The sequence below is a fragment of the Trichogramma pretiosum genome, unplaced genomic scaffold (genome assembly GCF_000599845.2).
Source record: "Trichogramma pretiosum strain Unisexual culture from Peru unplaced genomic scaffold, Tpre_2.0 scaffold4, whole genome shotgun sequence".
NCBI lineage: Eukaryota > Metazoa > Arthropoda > Insecta > Hymenoptera > Trichogrammatidae > Trichogramma > Trichogramma pretiosum.
The window spans coordinates 2,801,584-2,821,804 of NW_019641688.1; the positions used below are offsets into that span (position 1 = coordinate 2,801,584).

The window sequence follows — 20,221 nt, forward strand, 5'->3', positions numbered from 1 at the left end:
GTTGTTGTGTCGGAAGGCGAGCGAGCGCGCGCTCCCGACGCGCGGCTGCTTGTGTCAGACAGACAGCGGCAGCAGCGGCGGTAATGCGCATACTCGCTCTCTCTCTCTCTCTCTCTCTCTCGTACACACATACACACGTACATGCAGCTTTTATAAGTGTAAATGCATCTATACAGATGCACGTATAGGTATATGGTCGAGCTTGGCTGCCGCCGCAGCAGCCGAAGCCAGCAGAAGCATTGACGCGCGTCTTTGTGTGTGCGTGTAAACCTATGCTGCGTGCATTCGATGTTGTATCGCACGCATACACGTACATAAGGCGAGTCGCTCGCTGCCGCTGCTGTTACTCTTGGCGGATCACCACACACGCCTGCAAAACTGCACTGCTTCTCCCTGCATCATTGCAGCTCCGTATAAAGCTGCTGCATACGCAGGCTCGTCGTATAATATAAACGTGTGCGTGTGCACGTCGACTTTTTGCCTCGTGTGCGTGTGCGTGAAGTAGTAGTACTGCTGTTAGCTACTGCACAAGCGCTTCGCTCGTGGTACATGAGAGGAGAAGCCGACTGCAATCGTATGTGTGCGTGTATCTCTCTCTCTCTCTCTCTCTCTCTCTGTATGCACTTCGATAGATATAGCTGCAATTTCCAGCGTGCACGTTCACGCGGTGTATATATAGCTCCGCATAAGCTTCGTGTGTGCATGTGCATGCGTACATATACATGCAACACGCGTACAGAGTGAAAGAGAGAAAGAGGAAGACAACGTGTCACGCGCTTATCTCTCTCTCTCTCTCTCTCTCTCTCTCTCTTTTACTCTCTCGTCGGAGTGGCGACGGCGGACTGGCGCGCCGTGAATTTTATTTATCTCTGCGACTGCGACGACGACGAGACTTGAGACTCTCGCAAAAGTTAGCCAAGTCCAGCCGAGAGCAGCAGCACGCGGTATACGTACTGTATACACTACCACCATTCGACGCAGTATTATACATACAGAGATATAGATATAACAGCAGCATTTCGACGCCGCTGTCGTCGCTGTCTTTTTCCTCTCTCCCTCTCTGTATATGTATAAAACGCGTATGAGGACGCGTATTTATATTGGATACATAATGAGACATGCGACGTAAACAATGCGGCATATCGTAAGATGACGCATCGAAGTGCGAGTTTGGTACGGTTGCGCTTTTTTTGTGCTCAAATTCGCAGTGACCACGACATTTTGGAGCTTTAACGCAGTCACGCATTGGAATTTATTAAAAACCCAACATTCGTGCCCTTCCGAGGGATGATATTTTTCGATGACGCGACAGCGACACGGGGAAAAACGGACGTGTCCAGCTCATTGCTCGCTGTTGTATATAGCGGGATAACTCCAGTAAATTGAACTGCACAAAAGCGCGAATCAACAGCTAGGTACTGTATTCGTAATATAGCGGAAATTTATACACACACATACACACTCGCACGAGAGCGAGAGAATTGGGTAAAGAAAAAAAGGGCGAGCGAGAGCAGTGCCAAGAGGGGGGTTGTGTGTTGGGTTTGGCCCGATCCGCACGACACATTGTGACGGAATAGGAATGTACTACATATAGAGCAACAGCAGTAGCAGCAGTAGCTCGCAAATGTGCACTGTACGTGTATATGTAATGCCGATGGCGAGAGACGACCTGCTTTCGCCTCTTGTGCATGTATATATATGCCATAGTCTGCGAGCGGAGCCGAGCTACCCCCTCGCCCCACACACACACATACATTCTCAACGCACACGTACATACACGTCGAATTTGCGCGAGAGCGAGTATTTTCCCGACGACCGCGTGTGCTACTACCTCCTGCATGTATAAAGGTATATAGGTATATAGCCTGTACAGGCAGACACATCGGAAAAACCAGCTGCGCAAACGACCCCCTTCGCCCTACTTTCGACCTAGTAGCAGCAGCAGCTCGATCCGCCCGAAATCCCGCAGCAGCTCTCCACTCCGTCTCTCGCTCTCTGCGGCATATATCGCCAGCGATTATTCCCAGAGTCTCGTCAAAGTCTCGCTCAGCGGCGTATAATAATAATTAATAATAATAATAATAATAATACCGTCCAGGCTCAAAATTATGCGATGCAGCGCGGAGAGCACCTTCATTGGATTTTCTGGTCTTTCGTTGGAAAATGTCAAGCATCGAATTACTCGAGCGCATGTACGTTGTATGCATATATTCAGTTGCATTCGCGACGACGACGGCCGCAACGACGAGGCATTGTTTTTTTTTGCACGCGCGTGCAGGACTCGCTGAATTTACTAGGCATCGAAATAAAAAAAAAAAAAAAGTTGGTAAGTCTTATAAGGGACGACGCAGTACTGTACGGAGTTACACGTGTCTGTTCCTGCGTGAGGTCATAGACCTCGGGGTTCTCTCTCTCTCACTCACATACACACACCCCCTCGAATACGTCGAACGTATATTATAAAAGCTTCGACGACGCACAGCAGCAGCAGCGCACATGAGGGAATCTTGATCCGAGGTCACACACGCATAATATACGCATTCCCCTCTATACACGTGTGCTGTTGCTGATGCTTCTACTGCCGCTGCCGCTGCTGCTGCTGCTGCTGCTGCTGCTGCTGCTGCTGCTGCTGCTGTTGTGGTGCCTTTATAGGTAAGGTCATATTATAGGACACCGTATACCTATATATAGGTAAAAGAGAGTCGAGCGAATTGGAGTTTCGGCAGTGGCCGAATTTTCCCAGCCCCTTTGCGCGCGCCCGGGTAATAATACGTTTCTCTCCCCTCCACGTGCGTGCGTGCTTGTATTTAGTTTCTTCCTCTTATTTATTAAGCTTCCACCGTACGGGCCGGCGAAAAATATATGTGTGTATCCTACGCGCTATACTACACTGTCCTGGCGGACACATACACGTTAAACGAGAGCATACACATAGCGCGTTGAGTCGATTACGTTTTATATGCGCCACTATTCTCTTTCTTATTTTCCCCCTTCTTCTTCTTATTTTTTTCTCGGCTCTTCTCCGTGTGCTCGTTGTTCTTGTGCCTTTTTGTCTCTTTCATTTTTATATACTTTTTCCTTTACCTATATTACACACACACGCACATTCGCACACAAGCACACGCATAAACTGCGAGTCAAATGCGTAATATCGTTCCGAGCGCGAGAGAGAGAGAAGGTTTTTGCCTCGAGGAAAAAAACAGACACGACCCGCAACATGCCTTTATAGCCTGTGCATAGTAGCGCTCCTCGAGAACTTGAGCGAGAGACAGATACAACTATCAAGAATGTTTGAATGTTATTCGGACGAATTTGGTATTACTCAGGCTTTTGTGTTATAAGGAGACGACGTCGTCGGGTAAACGATCGTCGGTTTATTTTTCTCGTTAAACGGCGTGCTTTTTCTCTCTCGCTAGCTCGTGCTGTGTGTGTGCTCTTGCGCTTCCCAAGGACGTCTAGAATCCCGGAGAATGACGAGTAGACGAGAGTCGCATACATATAGCGGAGCTCTATAAGTCGCGAGATCTCGAAAGTTGGGCAATGTATAAGGAGCAATGGCTAAGATTGACGCCATCGCCGCTCGCTTTAACCTTCTATTCCATTTTTCATCTAATTCGATGATAAAATTTTCTTTATATTTGTATAAGCGCTCATGATAATTCTGCTACTGCGGCAAGTGTATTACTTAATTATAACGTTAGAAACTCCGAAATGACGAAATTCCTTATGAAGCTTTTTCTCCCATATATTTTACTAATTATTCGAGGGGTTAATGGAATAATAAACACGCGCACGCAGGTAGTCTGTGTTGTTTTTTTCGTAAGCCATATCTTTGACATGGATTGTATATTATCAGGAAGTGTAACTGGTGGGCACGAGCACGGTGGATGTATGTATTATCTGACAAGTTTTTGTATACATTAAAGAGCCCAACAGCAGCTATACGCTTTAACTCGGGCAAGTTGATGATTCATTTGCGGGCTTTAATAATCGTAATGGAGCTATCGGAGCAAACGATCGGATCTATGTATAATATAATCTATGTGTGTACGAGACGACGGCGGCAGTGGCAGTGACACGCGCGAGCAGCACCGAGAGGCTCTTATACACTACTCCAAAGTATTATTATTGAAGTCTAGACTCGATGCTCCATATTTTTCGTTTATATTATATCGCACGTGCTATAATACACGCAAACACCGTCAAGTAAGCACGTCCAATCGCTGCTACAGTCAGGAAGTTGTATAATATATATAAGTACCCGCACGCGCGATATCACAGACAACAAAGCTTCGTATGTATACGTCTGGCCGTCTGTATGTGTGTATATAATTCTCACTCAAGACGATCGTCCGAGACTCCTATTATCCGATATCTCGGCGTTTGTAGTCAACTGTCCGTTCGATCCGTCCTGTCCGCTTTGTACCAGTGCGCGTGTTTGTGTATTTTGACGCGACGAGGCGATGAGCAATTCCGAGTCTGGTGTCTCACACACAGCCGGATACTATATGTATAAAGCACCGCACTCGGCTCTTGTGTATTCCTTTCGAGTACTTTTCCGCTCCTCGGTTTAGCGCAGGAGCAGCAGCGCACAAAGTGCGTGCCATGGCATACATAATATATGCTATACTATATGGGAGAATATAGGTTCACCTGCTGAACCAGTTGCCACTTGAACGGCTCGATCATCATAATTTTAAAAGGGCCCTGCCTGTGCTACGTAGCTTTCAGCGTCCTTCGATATATATATTATATTCTATATGGTGTATTTAGCTACATGCGTGGTTCTCGTGTTGCAGCTTGTGAGCTCTATGCGCGCAAGCGAGATTGTAGCGCTTTACCGAGCGTTTAAATATATTTTAACGAATCGGCAATTGTCGGCTAAACATTCGCCTATATTTGCCATATATATTTTATATATAGTAGTATTTCTCGAGTCTCGAATCTTTCAAGGCGAAAAAAAATATAAAAGTCGACCAACGCACACGCGCGGAGAACAATATATATATAAAATATCGAGAGCACGAGCGACGACGACGACGGCTGCGGCAACGCGCGCGCGACAACGGCAACACAGCAGAGCGTCCACTACTGCGGCAGTTGCTAATATATATCGAAAGTTGATGGTCTAGACGCAAGGCTAGACGTACGCATAAGAGAAACACACACACATACATAAGTCGTGCCTCGCACAGCTTTATGACATGTACGCTACCTATATCTATATATTTATATAGCACTGCTCCGTATATATATTGTGGGACGATCGACTGGCAGCAACAGCAGCAGCAAAAATATATTTATATTATTTTAGTAGTTATATACAAGAAGCGAAAAAAAAAGAGAGAGAAAGTGAAAGAGGAAAAATATAGATCGATTTTCGAAGGTTTTTTTTTGCGAATATGAGCTGCTGCTGTTGGCCGCACATAGCATGATGTGCGTAAATATATATCCAAGAGCTATAGCGCGGGCGCACGTGTCGTTTTTTCTGCTGCTTCTTCTTCTCAACGTGCTTGTGTTCCGTACGTACTCTATATGCTGCCGAGCGCATTATAGATCACTGACACCGAGTATATAGGTACATATATATAGTTGCTGGAAGCTCCAGCTTTTATATATACGCATACATGCACACGTATACATGTGCATTATAATATACAAACTCGCGCGCGATCCATTGTGTCGTGTGTGTCTATGCCTCTCTGCGCACGCTGCAGATGGGATACCCATTGTCTAATATACCTATGTGTGCGTATACGTGCAAACGAAGGGGAAACTTTTCACGCAAACAGAGACACACACACGCATGCGAGCGACGGAGATCCGTATTGCTCCAAGTTTATAACTCGCATACACACGGCAGCAGCAGTAGTGGTATAGGTAGCAGCTAACTCCGAGAGAGACTCGACCATACGTAATATACAGAGTCGAGGAAGCATAACTGCCTCGACATTACGTTTGCACCCGCGTGACCTCGAGAGCTGTTATTAGGCATATAACGCACGGCAGAGAGTAAGAGAGAAAACGAGAGAGAAAAAGAGAGAGATCGCTCGTTACGAGCACACGTGTGTATGTATATAATTAACCGCGACGATAATTAACGAAATGAAAAAAAAACTGGCGACCAAATTTTTACGCCCACGCCTGGTGACCCCGCGCGCGCCTCGAGTTCGTATAGAGCAAATTATGAATTGAAATTGCTGCCCGCGCTCGAACCCGCTGTACACGGCACATATGTATCGTGAACTTGTAACAAATATAATATACGTGTGTTATGTAGTATACGGCGCATCATCGCTGCCCGCTCGCGTCATAATAGGCGTCTACGCGCGTGTCATCGCACCGTGCATAATTTAGTAACTGCACCTTAGTATAGCATGTGGTAACATACTTTTCGCGGTTCGAGTATACGAGGAAATCCGCGAAACTTTTTGTTTTATTTTTTTTTTTCGACAAGTGGACGCGTTTTTTTGTGCTTGTTAAGAGTTTCTTACTACGATTTCAAATGATCGAAGTATCAACATTTATTGATGATCGATCGCGTAGAATTTAAATATTTGTCTCTCCCTTTTGAAAATATTACTCGCGTTACCTCAAATAATTACTATAATAAGTGGAACAATTTTCAATTTTTTTCTCTCCAAATGACAGAGATAGGACCTACATACACGACATTAACGGAGACGCTGTTTTTACATAATTTGGATCAGGCGCAAGGTCAATGTGCTCATCAACTGTACCAAATGATCGAAATCGAGATTTGCTTTTCTTCATAATCTCCTCAACGATAAGCAGCAAACATTGTTGGGTCTTATAAAATAAAGTTTCCGAACTCGAAAACTGCTTCGAGTATTCAATTCGAACTCGAAGAATAAAGTCGATCTTCGTCCCAATTACCGATCGCACATCCCTGTATAATCTCGATTTAGAGTTTCGCCGTACGCGATGCAACATACCAACTACGACCGCTACAAAACACGTGTTTCTGACCGAGAGCTATTCGTTCGAAAGTCTATAAATCGAGAGAGCGGCGCGCGCAACTTTTAATTTATGCGGTCGCGATGTATTTATAATGCACGGAACGGAATAAAAATACACACGCCGCGCCGTTTTATATATCTATGAATTACAAAAATTCATGTATATATTCACGATCGCTATATAATTAGAGACTTCTTAGGCTGTCGCGGCTCGGCGTATTTGCGCCGCGCGTAAATTGCCCACCGCCGCGTGTCAACACGCTAATCACGACTATTAATTTTAATCATTTAATTGCTGCCGATTTTTCAATGGAAGCGAAACGTCGAGCGCCGCCGCACGGCCTGTCCAACTTCACGCATACCGCTGTGCGTGCCGATTCGCAGCTCTCCTGCGGTACATATATTACAATAAAAGATAAAAATATCATTATATCCTCGAGGGGCACGACTGCTGATTGGAGACATGCCGCATGGCAGCGTACTAGATTTCGTTTAAACATACCTATCGTACGTATTATAATACAGAATCAATTTTCCGCGAGCGGGACGAACGTTTGAGAAATTGACAGAGTTGGAGAAAAGTAAGTCGATGCGAGCTGCAATATATATTCCGTCTTGCACGCCATACGTACACATATACGAACGATTTCCGCGGCGGCACACGCGGCCGATCGGCAAAGATTTCACGATATACTCGCGAGCCATATATATTATCGTCGCACGTACACACACATACACACACACACACACAATCGTGCGCGATGTATGCAAAAATAAGGCGGGGCAGCCGCGGCTTCGGATAATCGAGGAGGAGGCATAGTCTAGATCGCGCGACCGTGTCCGAGCGTATTAAGCGCCGCGACTCCGATATAATACACTCGCATATACCGCAGTGGCATATAATGCGATGTGTATGTGTGCGAGTGTGTGTTTGTGTCCTATATAATGACGGCGATATGTGTTTTGTATATATGGAGAGCTAGAGCGGCGACGACGGCGCACGCGGCGATCGGGCCAGACGTTCTCGAGCCTCTCTTTCTTTATATGCGCGAGAGTCTCGAGTCTCCCGCCGCCGCCGCCGCCGCCGTCAAGGCGTCTCGCCACTCACCAGCCGCATCAGCCGTCACCTTCGCCGCACACACATTTATGTATATATGCAACGACGTACACACGTTCATCGCTATATACTCGGTGCATTAGTGTGCATATATTCTCTCTCTCTCTTTCTTTTTCTCATATACGTTTGAAGATGGACGACACATTCACGCACGCACACAGACGCTATAAAAGAAGCTGGCGTTGAAAAAGAAGAGAGAGAGAAAAAAAAGAAGAAGAAACTGCAATACAGTAGCAGCTAAAGTCGAGGCTCGTTCGATGCAACGTCTCGTATTTATGCTATTGCTGCTGCTGCTTATCTGCCTCTTTCTCTCGTTCTCTCTCTCCTCTCTCTCTCTCTCTCTTTGCACTACGCATACACAAGAGGGCTATATACGTGCAGCAATTATTTGTTTTATTCTTCATTTCGAAGATGCTCGTAGCTCGCTACATAATATAAGGCGTTTATATGCAAACGCACACATATAGCGTATATTCTGCAGTTCGAGCTGTTGTCGTTCCAGCACTAGAAAATGCAACAACGATTTCGAACAAAAGAAAAAGAAGAAACAGAGGGAGTAAAAGAAAAAAAAGGGAGGAAATAAGAGAGCGTTGTGTACTATTAAGGGATGCAGTGTACCCTAATAGAGATGCACTGCTGCTGTTGCTACTGATGTTCAGGCACGGCTCGTTGAAAATAAAGGGAGCAGGTAGCGCGCGCGGCACATAGGCTTTGTTTTTCATCGCGCTACCGTGTGAGTGCAGTGTGCACACGCATACATACATATGTCTTTCCTCGATAAATAAAGGATTTAAAAATCGTCACGCAGGAGCGACGATTGTGTGTGTGTGTTATATATGGTGTTTACGGTGTGTGACACCTATAGGTATATCGCATAACGTGATATAGCGGCAGCTCACACATATAAGAAACGCCGGCTTCTTCGCGACGACTATTTTCCATACAAACAAACACGTTCTATATATACAGGAATACGAGTGCGCCGCAGCAAAGTCGCTCACGCTAGCTCGTGTTTCTCTCGCGGCTCATGTGTGCATTATATACTGCTGTCGCTGCACGAGGCGCACGGCGGCGCGGCTCGACGCGCGCGAGAGCTGTGAAACGCGCGTATATATATATAAGCGGCGGCGAACGTCTCATAGCAGTCATGTGACCTTCCCGTTAAAATATATAGTCCGTTTTCTGCACACACGTACACGAGCTTGCTTGAGCGTGTCCGAGTCTGCACATAAGTGCATACGCTGCTGCACTCGCCAAGTCCGCGAGAGAAAGAGAGAGAGAGAGAAAAGTGGAGTGACACAAGCAGCACGAGTGGAGCTCAGAAGAAGAAGGAGGAGCAGGAGGAGGAGGAGGAGGGAATGGGCATGTTGGCGTATGCACAACACACACACGCACGCACGCACACTTTATAGAGCGCACGAGAATAAGAGGAAGTGGACGCGCGTACGAAAAGAGCTCGGCCAGTGCAGCAGCAGCAAGCCCGGCCCGATGCATGGACACACATACAACACACATACGCACACATGCTGCAGAAGTGCAGCCCGTGCACACGCACAGGCATATCGCGCACGTATATATAAACTACTCTGCGTCGTTGTATATTTAGCAAGCGAGCTCAACTCTTTCTCTCTCTCTCTCTTTTCTGTGCGTGCGTGAGATGCAGCAGCAGCGTACGCATATACACGCACACTCACACTCTAAACGAGCGGCAGTAGAAGATCGTATATATAGGTATGCACTCGGAGCATACACATAGTGCTCTGAGTACGAGAGCGACTCCAACTTATACAGCAATTCCATATACGTACACGTGCCTGTATATAATATATATAATACGCTACACATCTCGAGTCTCGAGCTAGACTTTAGCTACTGTTGCTGCAGCTGCTGCTGTAATGCAAAATTCCTATAACCTGTGCTTGTAAATATGCGCCAGCATACGCACGCATGGCTTCGGGCAATCCTTATACCTATACACACGACGACGAGCTTTACTACGCGCAACGTAGCCATATTGTTGTCTTCTTAGAGTGCCCTATGTATTTATTACACGATAGCAGCTTGAGTGTAGTGTGTATGTGTGCGAGCTTTCGATGCGCAGAGTCGAGTATAAATCGTCAACGCCAGTTGTTGTTTTCTTAACAATTTTTTTAAGAATCGCATACGAGCCGCTTAAATTTTGTATGCTTATGAGACGGTGTATTCGAAACTCGCAATACCGAGTGACCCTTTGCGATATAGTATATACGACGATTATAAGCACAAAATGCTTACGAATAATATGTATCACTCCTCGTGCACACGATATAGTTACGATCGAATCGAGTCTGCGTAGGCCGAGGAGTGTGTTGTTATTTGAGAATTTTCAAGTCACGACTGCGTGTGTGCGTGTGTCTGTGAAAGAGAGAAAGAGACGATCGAAGACTGGTTTGTTTCGGATCTCAACGTCAGTGAGCGAGCGAGTGAGCGAGAGAGAGAGAACTCGTATCTGCGGGCTTTTCAAATGCCTCGAAACGCGCCGAGTCGCGATGCAGGCGATGCTGCTGAGTGCACACGACACCAAGAAATCGAGTGAAAACACTCGACACACACACAAAATCCACTTCGTCTCTTTGTTTCTCTCTCGCTCTCTTTCTCTATATATATACCGCGCGCACACGAATCTCCGATCTTTGCCGATCTCCGTGCGTAGCTCGAGCTTACGCACGCAGACACAAGCGTATTATATCTATGGACATTTGTTTTTCCGCCGTAGACGCGTATATAGACACACGACAGAGCTAGCTAGCGAGCGCGCGTAAAAGAGCTATAGTAGTAGAAGTTCATCGACCGGCGCGCGAGCGCGTCCGAGGTATATACGGATGGTGTTTGCTTCGTCGCTGTGCTTCTCTACTGCGTGCGTATTATTATTATATGTATACGATCGCCTCTGCGTGTGCTATTCGCACGATGCGCCATCGTTAATCTAATCGAAATGTGTTGTTGTGATGCTCCCGCGTCGCAGACGCGTCCAACAACGACGATCCTCGCAAGCTATACCCAGCTTCAAAGTCTCGTCTACTGTCTTACGTACACTTATAGGAGTTTTTCGCTCTTCTAGTCGCTCGCAGCAGTATACATGCGGGTAACTTTTTACGAGTCTCGCAGCGCGCAAACATCGTCCCCCTTATCTCTGCGATGGATACGCTCGCGAGATCGGTAAAGCTGTTAAACGCAACCCTCGGTGGAGGGTTCATCGTGGGCAGCTTTTAATCCAAGAACGTTGTCGTGTAATTGTACCGAAAATTTGAAAATCCTATTTCGATTGTCAGGGGAAAAAGTCAGGCACCCTATTCTGTTTTGTTAATAACGCGAGCTTTTAAATTTTTCGAGTTATTCAATTTTGTTTATGACGGATTGTGGAAAGCTCGCCGCAAAATTTATATTACGCGATTGTCTGTGCCGGCACGAGGAAAGCTCGTCGCAAAATTAATATTACGCGATGATATCATGACACTGTTAGCCGCGCTTGGGACAATACGAGTCTCGGTCTCGTAACTAAATCTTCTCTCTTTTTCCTCGCCTTTTTTTTCTTTTTTTTCTTGTCGTTAATATACGCAGCCACCCCGCATGTATGTATCGTCGATCTGGCGATCGAAAAACCCCAAACGATAAAAATACATTGGTGAGACACGCGTCTGCAAATCTATCGGTGTATGTATGTAAATATTGTATGTCTCGGCGCAGAAACGATCGCAGCAATATCGATAGCGAGTAAAAAAATGAGAAAATACAAAAGGCTCTCCACTTCTTCGGTGGAATTTCGTAGAAACACTTGGGTCGTCGTCATCGTCGCCGTCTGCTGGCCCACGCGTCGATTTAATATTTTTTTATTTTATTATTGTTGTCATTTTTTTTCTAACGCTATAAATATTTGGCGAATCGCGGCCAATCTGAATCATACATCGCGCTCTATACGATGCTGCTGCTTCTGCGGTGATTCAACTTTAGAGGTCGTCTCTCGAGTTCTCAAGAGTAAAGAGCCAGTTAATGCACCTGCACAGTAGGAATATAAAACTTTGAATGCCGAAAGCTGCATTCTAAAAACTCGTAACTCTTTTTTTTGTTTTAAGTTTGTATGCCTGTACGCTGCTTATAAGCATGGAACTTTCCGCATGATGGATCTCTCGCGACTCGTATTCAAGATCTCGTGCGCCGGTATCGTGTATATATTAAAGCACATAACACAGAGAGACTAATATGAATCGTGGGGCCTGGCCCATTTGTATAAATACCACGAATTCAAGAGGGGGCGTGGGTGTGTGTACACGGCTAAACACACTCACGCTCACACTTGTCCCATAATATATGCGTAATATATGTGCTAATAGATCATTTGACATTAACCTTCATTTTATCGGGGTTACACACTGACACAGAGCAAGTATACAATCGATCTCGAGATAGTCTACGTGGTGTATATTTACACACCAGTCCATACAGCGTATAGCACATGTATATCTTCTTGACAAATTTTATAATTAATAGTTGTAAAGCGGCACTGACAATAAGCGCACAAAACGATAACAAAGAAAATTAAGTTCCACATGGAGCGCATCAAACGATACTAGATAATATTACGAGAACGCGTGGATACATGATAATCGGATCGAAAGACTTGCTGAGAATATCACTTTAAACTTAATTATCACTTTTTTAATATGAAATTTTAAGATCGTACTGATACATATCTACAGGCTATCGCGGAAAATATTCATTGTTCTGCCTAGATCGTCCATTTGATAGACGTCATCTTTTTCACTTATTATGTAATTGACGAGCCGATGACCGATCATCTGCTTTGTGTGTGTGTCTCTCTCTCTTAGATGATCTCTTAGGTGTACATACCTATCTAATATATTAAACAAACATTACAAAAATGTATATCGAATAATTTACGCACATCGCGTATCTTTCTATCATCGAGATATCACTATTCACTGTAATTCATTAATTGTACTGTTAATGAATATGCGTACACTTTAACGTAATCTAAGATATCATTGAATCTAAAATATAACGTTAAAATATGTGCGCAAATCATACGCCTGGGCTAAGCCATAATAATTGTGAGGGGGGAACAATTTTTTTTCTTAAATTATGTACTTTTGAAGATAACATTGAAAAATGGTTTTTAATGTAAAATTTGGTGTAGAATTCAAATTTGTACTTAAAAATCATATTTACTCATTTTTATAATAATATAATATTATAAATATTTTGGTTATCGTCAGACAAACAGAATTCATTATTGAGCTTAATACGAGAGAAAAATCATGTTTCTTGACTCATCCTTAATAATAATATGAATATTTAGGTTATTCTGTTTGTCTGACGATAACCAAAATATTCATATTATTATTAAGGATGAGTCAAGAAACATGATTTTTCTCTCGTATTAAGCTCAATAATGAATTCAGTTTGTCTGACGATAACCAAAATATTCATATTATTAAACGATCAAACGAACTTACCGAGTGAAGTTCGATCGTAATTATACGAAGTCCTCGCTCGAATACATTACCAATTGTAGACGTCCCCGTACGGCTTGCTGACCACGAATTCAGAGTACCTGAAAGTAAGATTTTTTGGCCGCGCGCGGCGCCACACCGCTCGCGCCGCGTACGGCCGCCCTTCCGCCTCAGTTTTTAGAGCAAGTTATACGAAAAAAATTTCACCGCTTCTTCCAAGGGAGGGTCTGAGTCTGTGGTGGGTGGTAATGTATTCGAGCGAGGACTTCGTATAATTACGATCGAACTTCACTCGGTAAGTTCGTTTGATCGTTTAATTATACTGCGTCCTCGCTCTTCTACATTACCAATTGTAGATGTTCAGAGACAAGAAGGTGAAATTTATTTAATTTGAACTTTATTTATGACAATAAATTATAAAGATGAATATTAAACATTAATCATTTTGATTACATCTTAAAACTAAATTCGCTAACTCGAAACTGTCGGTAACGATCGGCCTATTATAAAAATTGGCAAACGTTCTTGATTTTTCCGACCAGCCCGCTGTGCGTCTTATCGTATCTATATCGATTCCTTTTTGTAAAGCTTTGGAGCTTGCTGCGTGGCGCGTAGAATGGCCCGTAAAAATTGTGGTGTCGATACCACTCATAAATAAACCTCTTTTAATCCAGCGGCTGACAGTCTCAGCTGTGATTGCTCGATAAGGTTTGTTTAAACTTATGAATAAATTATCAATATCTCCTCTGAGATTTTTGGTTTTGTCAATATACAGAAGTATCGTAGAATATACGCATAAGTCGGGTTTTTCAATTAGCTTAGGTAATTGTAAAAGTGGTTGGTTATTGCCAACCTTTGAAGTCTTTATTCGATCAGGTATTTTAATTTCCAAGCCGCGATTAGATATCACAATATTGCTTATTTTGATTAATGACAGAGTCTGCGCTCGCTGCGCAGTGCTTAGGGCTAGTAATAATATTGTCTTGATAGTAAGATTTTCAATTGTTTGTACATCGAGCAACTCAAGAAAATCTAATACAATCGAGACATCCCAAGTATAATCATATTTAGGTTTTACAGGTTTGAGTCTATAGACGCCTTTCATAAACCTTGAAATATCAGTGTTCTCTCCTATCTTGTCCTTAGAGATTAACGACATTGCGCTTCTGTACGTATTTAAAGTTCCATATGAAGCTCCTGCTTCAAATCGGTCAGTAAGAAAAACTAACACTGTGTTTACGGTAATATCAAAAAATTAANAAATAAAACGGTCGGAACCATCCGGTTTTTTAACTAAGAAATATGGGGATAATACCTGACCCACAGAGTATTCGCACTCTCTAATCGCGCCTTTTACTATTAACTTTTCAATCGCCGCGTTTAATGCGACTTTGTTTTCTGACTCAACGCGCGACTTATAAGTATGCATTGTTTCCGGAACAACAGTGTGAAACGGTATCTTATAGCCTAGAATTAAATTAAGAATGTAGCTATCATCCGTGATTTCCATCCATTTTTTATAAAAATATTTTAGTCTACCGCCTACATTTATTGGCTCGTTCGTTGGTTCGGACTGTACGGTGCTTGTCTGCCTCCGCGCCCTCGAGATGATCGACCCCTGTTGTTCACAAATTGTTGGCTGTTTCTGAAGAACAGCTGTTGTTTCGGACGTCCTCCGATAAATGTATTCCCCGCAACTCGACGTCCAACGTTCGGGGATTTCGTGTTTAAATTCTTAGAAGGTACCACTGGCTTGGCAAATTCTTGCCCTTCTTTTGACAGAGCTTTGGTTTCTTTAATTTTGGAAGACAGATCTTTCCCGTACAAAAATTCATCAATTTTTGTATTTTTCAAAATCTGTGCGCTGTCTTTAGCTAATCCAGGTTCTATAAACGCTTTCCGGTTTTTGGATTGCTTATTAATAATAAGGCACAGCAAATCTCCGGCTTCCTTCAGAGGCGACAGAACGTCCTCAATATCCATTCCTTCTGCTGCGTTGTTATAAATATTGGTCATAATCGAACCAATTATGGAGAGTCCTTGTGCAGCTGTTTTTTGAACGGCTAACATGTATTTGTCTCGCTTTTTAGCTGTCTCTTTCAAAATGCTGTCTAGCTGTGGGTTCAAGTCGGGTGGAGCCAGTTCCTCTAAGGTCTGATATTTTTCAATCAAGGCCTCTTCCTTTTCTTTTGACATGCCATCGCGACAGAGAAATTGCCATATCTTTAATAAATCTTTCTTTACGGAGAGTTTTTCACCTTTTGCAGAAGAAGGGTCCTCACCAATCTGCGAGCAGAAAAGGGGAACAATAAATTAGCGTCAGAGCGCATTGAAAAAATTTTTCAATTTTTAATTGCATAAGCACTATGTTTCTAGCCTCGTTTTGTCACGCGTACAAACACCGGCAGATTTCATAATAGGCAGCAGCACGTCTTGTCACGCATACAAGCACTAGCGCGATATACAACGGCTTGTCTTGCCACTCGTGCAAACACACCGTGCAGAAAGAACAGTAAACGTACATGAACGTATGCATATAAATACGAGCACGAAACTGCCTCGAGCGCCGCATACGCGCGAGCGTCCAATAACTGTGTAATTCCTAGAAACGCGTCGTCCATGCGCCACTGTTTCACAGCGCTATACGGAGGTCGGACAGTGATCCGCCATTATGCTCACCCGTCGAGCCACTAATGCATGATTTTATTAAAATAATTTTACTCACTATTTTATTCCAATTATCATCGTCGATAGTTTCGTCATCCTCCTCTTCGATAGTTTTTCCCTCGCTTTCGGTGCCCTCAGGAGACAACGGATCTCTGGGAGGCGGTGACTGCAGTACGCCATTGTTGGTGTTTGGCGAAGCATTTTCATCACCCAATGGAGATTTATTTCCGCCGTCCTCGTCCTTATTTAGGCCAGTCTTAACGTTTTCCACCTCAGCATTCAACTTTCTAACTTTCTTGAGGAGCCTTTCCAACCTCTCCTCAGGCTCTCTTTCTCTCTTCGATTTTTTGGGCATCTTACTTTACTTTTCTAGGTTAAACTCACTATACGTGTGCAGCGTGCACGCACGAAAAAGCAACTGAGGCGGAAGGGCGGCCGTACGCGGCGCGAGCGGTGTGGCGCCGCGCGCGGCCAAAAAATCTTACTTTCAGGTACTCTGAATTCGTGGTCAGCAAGCCGTACGGGGACGTCTACAATTGGTAATGTAGAAGAGCGAGGACGCAGTATAATTATATTATTATAAAAATGAGTCGAGGAACATGATTTTTCTCTCGTATTAAGCTCAATAATGAATTCTGTTTGTCTGCCGATAACTAAAATTTAGGATTAAGGAGCCATGCATCAATCGATAAACATATTACAATATTGGACCAATCGAAGAAGACGAACACATTTATTTTTGGACATTTACATGATTAATCCTTGAAAATATCATTTTTATGGGTTTTGAAGTTGCAAATATGATTTTTAAATACAAATATTTGACGCGAATTTGGCATTTAAATGCGTAGCGTTTTCGAGCATCGTGTCCGCGCGGTGACACGACGAGTTACAAAACTATGAAACCACCATGAATTAAACTTTCTTTTTTCTCTCTATTTTTTTTTCAATATACAGGCTTTGCAACATTACGAAGACGAAAAAAAAAGAAAGAGAGAGAAAAAAAACCGACCAAGTTCATTCACTCGTGCAGACGCGCTTTATAATCCACGGGTTGTATAGAGCGAGAGAGAGAGAGAGAGAGAGAAGAAAAAAATGTGACGCGACTCAACCAGAAGGCAGAAAACTAAATTCGCCTTCGTCGGCGTCTTTCTCTCTCGTGTCATCTCTCTCTTACTCTCATTCGGAGCAAACGAAAAACGCAAATTTAACAGAAAATCGGATATTATATTTTTTCTGCGGTATTATGTCTAGATCTCTTGGTGTTTACGTACGTCTGTGTGTGTATGTGCGCGCTATACGAGTATAATAAAGAGCGCGAACGTGTGCGAGAGTGGTGAGTTTATGCAGAGAGAAGACGACGAGGTCAAAGCAGTTCATCGTCGTCTGACCGACTGAAATTTGAAACGCCCGGAGAATAAGTTTCGCGTGCACGAGAATGTGTGTGTGTGTGTATAAAAGCGACGACATTTTGGCCTTTATGCTTGGCTTCAAGACGACCTAAAAATCACTCGATGCGCACGTGTACATGTAAGTGTGTGTGTATGTGTATATGCGCTGTATTTTCAACGTCGAGAGCCGACGAAAATCTTTTTTCCACCCGCTCGCTGCATACACAATACGCGATACTCTAAAAAATTTATAACCTTTCCTCCCTCGCTGCTTCTCGTGGCACTGCACGGCCGACGTTGCCTTGATACATAAGTACTCCGCAGAGATAGTTTGAATCGTAGGCTCGAGCTTGTGTGTGTGCGCGTGACAAACTAAGACATTTCGCTAATGATCAAGCTTTAAAATATTCACATTCTGAGCTTAGTTGTAAGGCAACGACTGGCTGCTCTCGCGTATGCTCGTCAAGTGGTGTCCTTGAATAAATTTTAGTGTCTCCGTGTGTTTTTTTTTATAATCTAACGAAATTTTCCAGAGACGAGAATATGAAACTTTTGGTTCGTTCGCGAAATGTAAGATTGATAAATATGTTATGTATTTAATCGTCAATATTAACCAGAGAATAGAATTTCACAAAACAATCTAATGGTTAATTCTGAAAAACGAAAGAAAAAGTTTTTTTCTCTAACAAATAAAAAACATTTTTCATGATTCAACCAACGGATCTCTCTCCGTTTCATGAGGTGTAATAAAAGAAAATTTAATCAAAAAAACAGGAAGCGTTTGACTCTATCGCATCCAAAGCTGCAACTTATGGCGTAGCTATATAATTATTTCATAATTACTCAGCATTTGACGTGCGGAGCAGAAAAAAAGCTCCGCAGTTTCTTTTCGTACGTTGCACGCGCGCGTGCACGTACCAAGCTGTATACAGAAAAATCTCTGAAGTTTTAACTAATGCATGTGCGTGTGTGTGTGTGTTCAGCGTACTTATCCCATGAAGGCAAGCTCTTTTCCCTAAAAAGAAGTTAAAAAAAAGGAAAGAATGAGAGCTTGGATCAAACGATTTCTGCATTGCTGCTGCATGACATCCGGGCACTGCAGCAGCAGCAGCAGCAGCAGGGGTGGTAGTAGCGGTGGTGGTGGTTGTAAAGGGCCAAACGTGGCGCGGCGTGCTTTAAGCGCACAAAGCTCCGCTTGATGTGTGTCGAAAAAGCACATCGTGTAGCTGTGTGTGTGCGTGTGTGTGTGTAGTTCACAAAGTCGCTCGCACATACACGCACGCATGCTTAACGCACATATATAGAGAGATGAGAGAGCAAGAGAGAGAAGAACAACGTGCGGCAACTCGAGCCCTCGCTTTAAAGCAGTAGTAGTTCAGTGCAGCAGTGCCTCTGCTCCGCGCGCGCTTGTAACGTAATTTAGCCTACATCGAGCCGCAGCAGCAGCAGAGGTTGATTGAGGAATTTAACACGAGGTTTAAATCACGCTTAGTGTGTAATAAGAAGAGGGAGGGCGCGGAGGGAATTGTGCGCAGAGCGTGCGGCACCGAAGCGGGGGGGAGCAGCAACCGTCGACGACCCTTTATACGCGCGCGATTTTCACGCGCGCAAACTCTCAATAGGCAAAAGGAATTCCAAGAAAAGCTGCGCTTAGAGCTGCTACTGCTGCTACTCTCCCGTTTATAACGCGTTAAATGTACGCACGCGCATGTGTGTGCACGGCCCGTGTGCACTGTGCAGTAGCATCATCATCCCGCAGAGAGCGGTGTGTAGCTCGTCGAGAGATGTGGAACGCCGCTCTCTCGACGCGTTATATACTGCGTGCAGAGCTACGTGCGCGGGCAATGAATAATTCGGTACAGTAGCCAGAGCAGCCCCGCGATATATAGAAGCGGCGCGCGGTAATTTGGCGATTACGTCGTATAACATATAATACGCACTCGTATACCGAGGCGAGCATAGCTTCTATAATAATATCTCTCTCTCTCTCTCGCTATATAATACACGTCATTGAATCAAAAGCTCGTCAAGGGAATTCACACTCTAAAGACGCGTTGATGCCTCTGCCTGTAGCTATAATCTCTCTTAACTCTTATTATTTTTTTTTTTGCGCGCGCTTGTGTCAACCAATGTCGCGGAATAGTACGTATCAAGTATACGAAAATTCACTCGATTGCTTTACGAGCTTGCGTAATTCGTACCGCACAAGCAATATTTATTATCAAAAAAATATTTCGATTCGCGGAGAAAAGAATAATTTTTGCATTTTGCGGGCGCGTTTATAAAGATGAGTTTGTTTCCTCGTTTATTATAATAAACACACGCACCCGCGAGCACACATTCGTGTACGCTCTTCTCGCGTGTATAATAAACTCGAGATGATCTATAGTTACAATTGCGAAGGTTACGAAAATAAATTATTATTTTTCGGCCCGCGAGAAGAGAAGAGATGCTCCGAGCGTGTGTCATCCGCGCATTTATTTTCAGACTTACGTGACAATATACACACATCACTATAGAGGCACTTTAATTCTGCAACAGCCCAAAAAGTTGTAA

At 43.9% G+C, this 20,221-nt stretch overlaps 1 protein-coding gene across 1 annotated transcript; it reads right to left on the reverse strand.

The window, feature by feature from the left end:
* Positions 1 to 14,916: 14,916 nt before the first annotated feature.
* On the reverse strand, positions 14,917 to 16,707 carry LOC111694259. Its single transcript, XM_023461704.1, has 2 exons — positions 16,333 to 16,707; positions 14,917 to 15,893 (listed from the first exon to the last, which is right to left on the reverse strand). Exons 1-2 carry the CDS (start codon positions 16,627 to 16,629, stop codon positions 15,156 to 15,158), a joined length of 1,035 nt encoding a protein of 344 aa, XP_023317472.1. The 5' UTR covers positions 16,630 to 16,707; the 3' UTR covers positions 14,917 to 15,155.
* Positions 16,708 to 20,221: the final 3,514 nt, after the last annotated feature.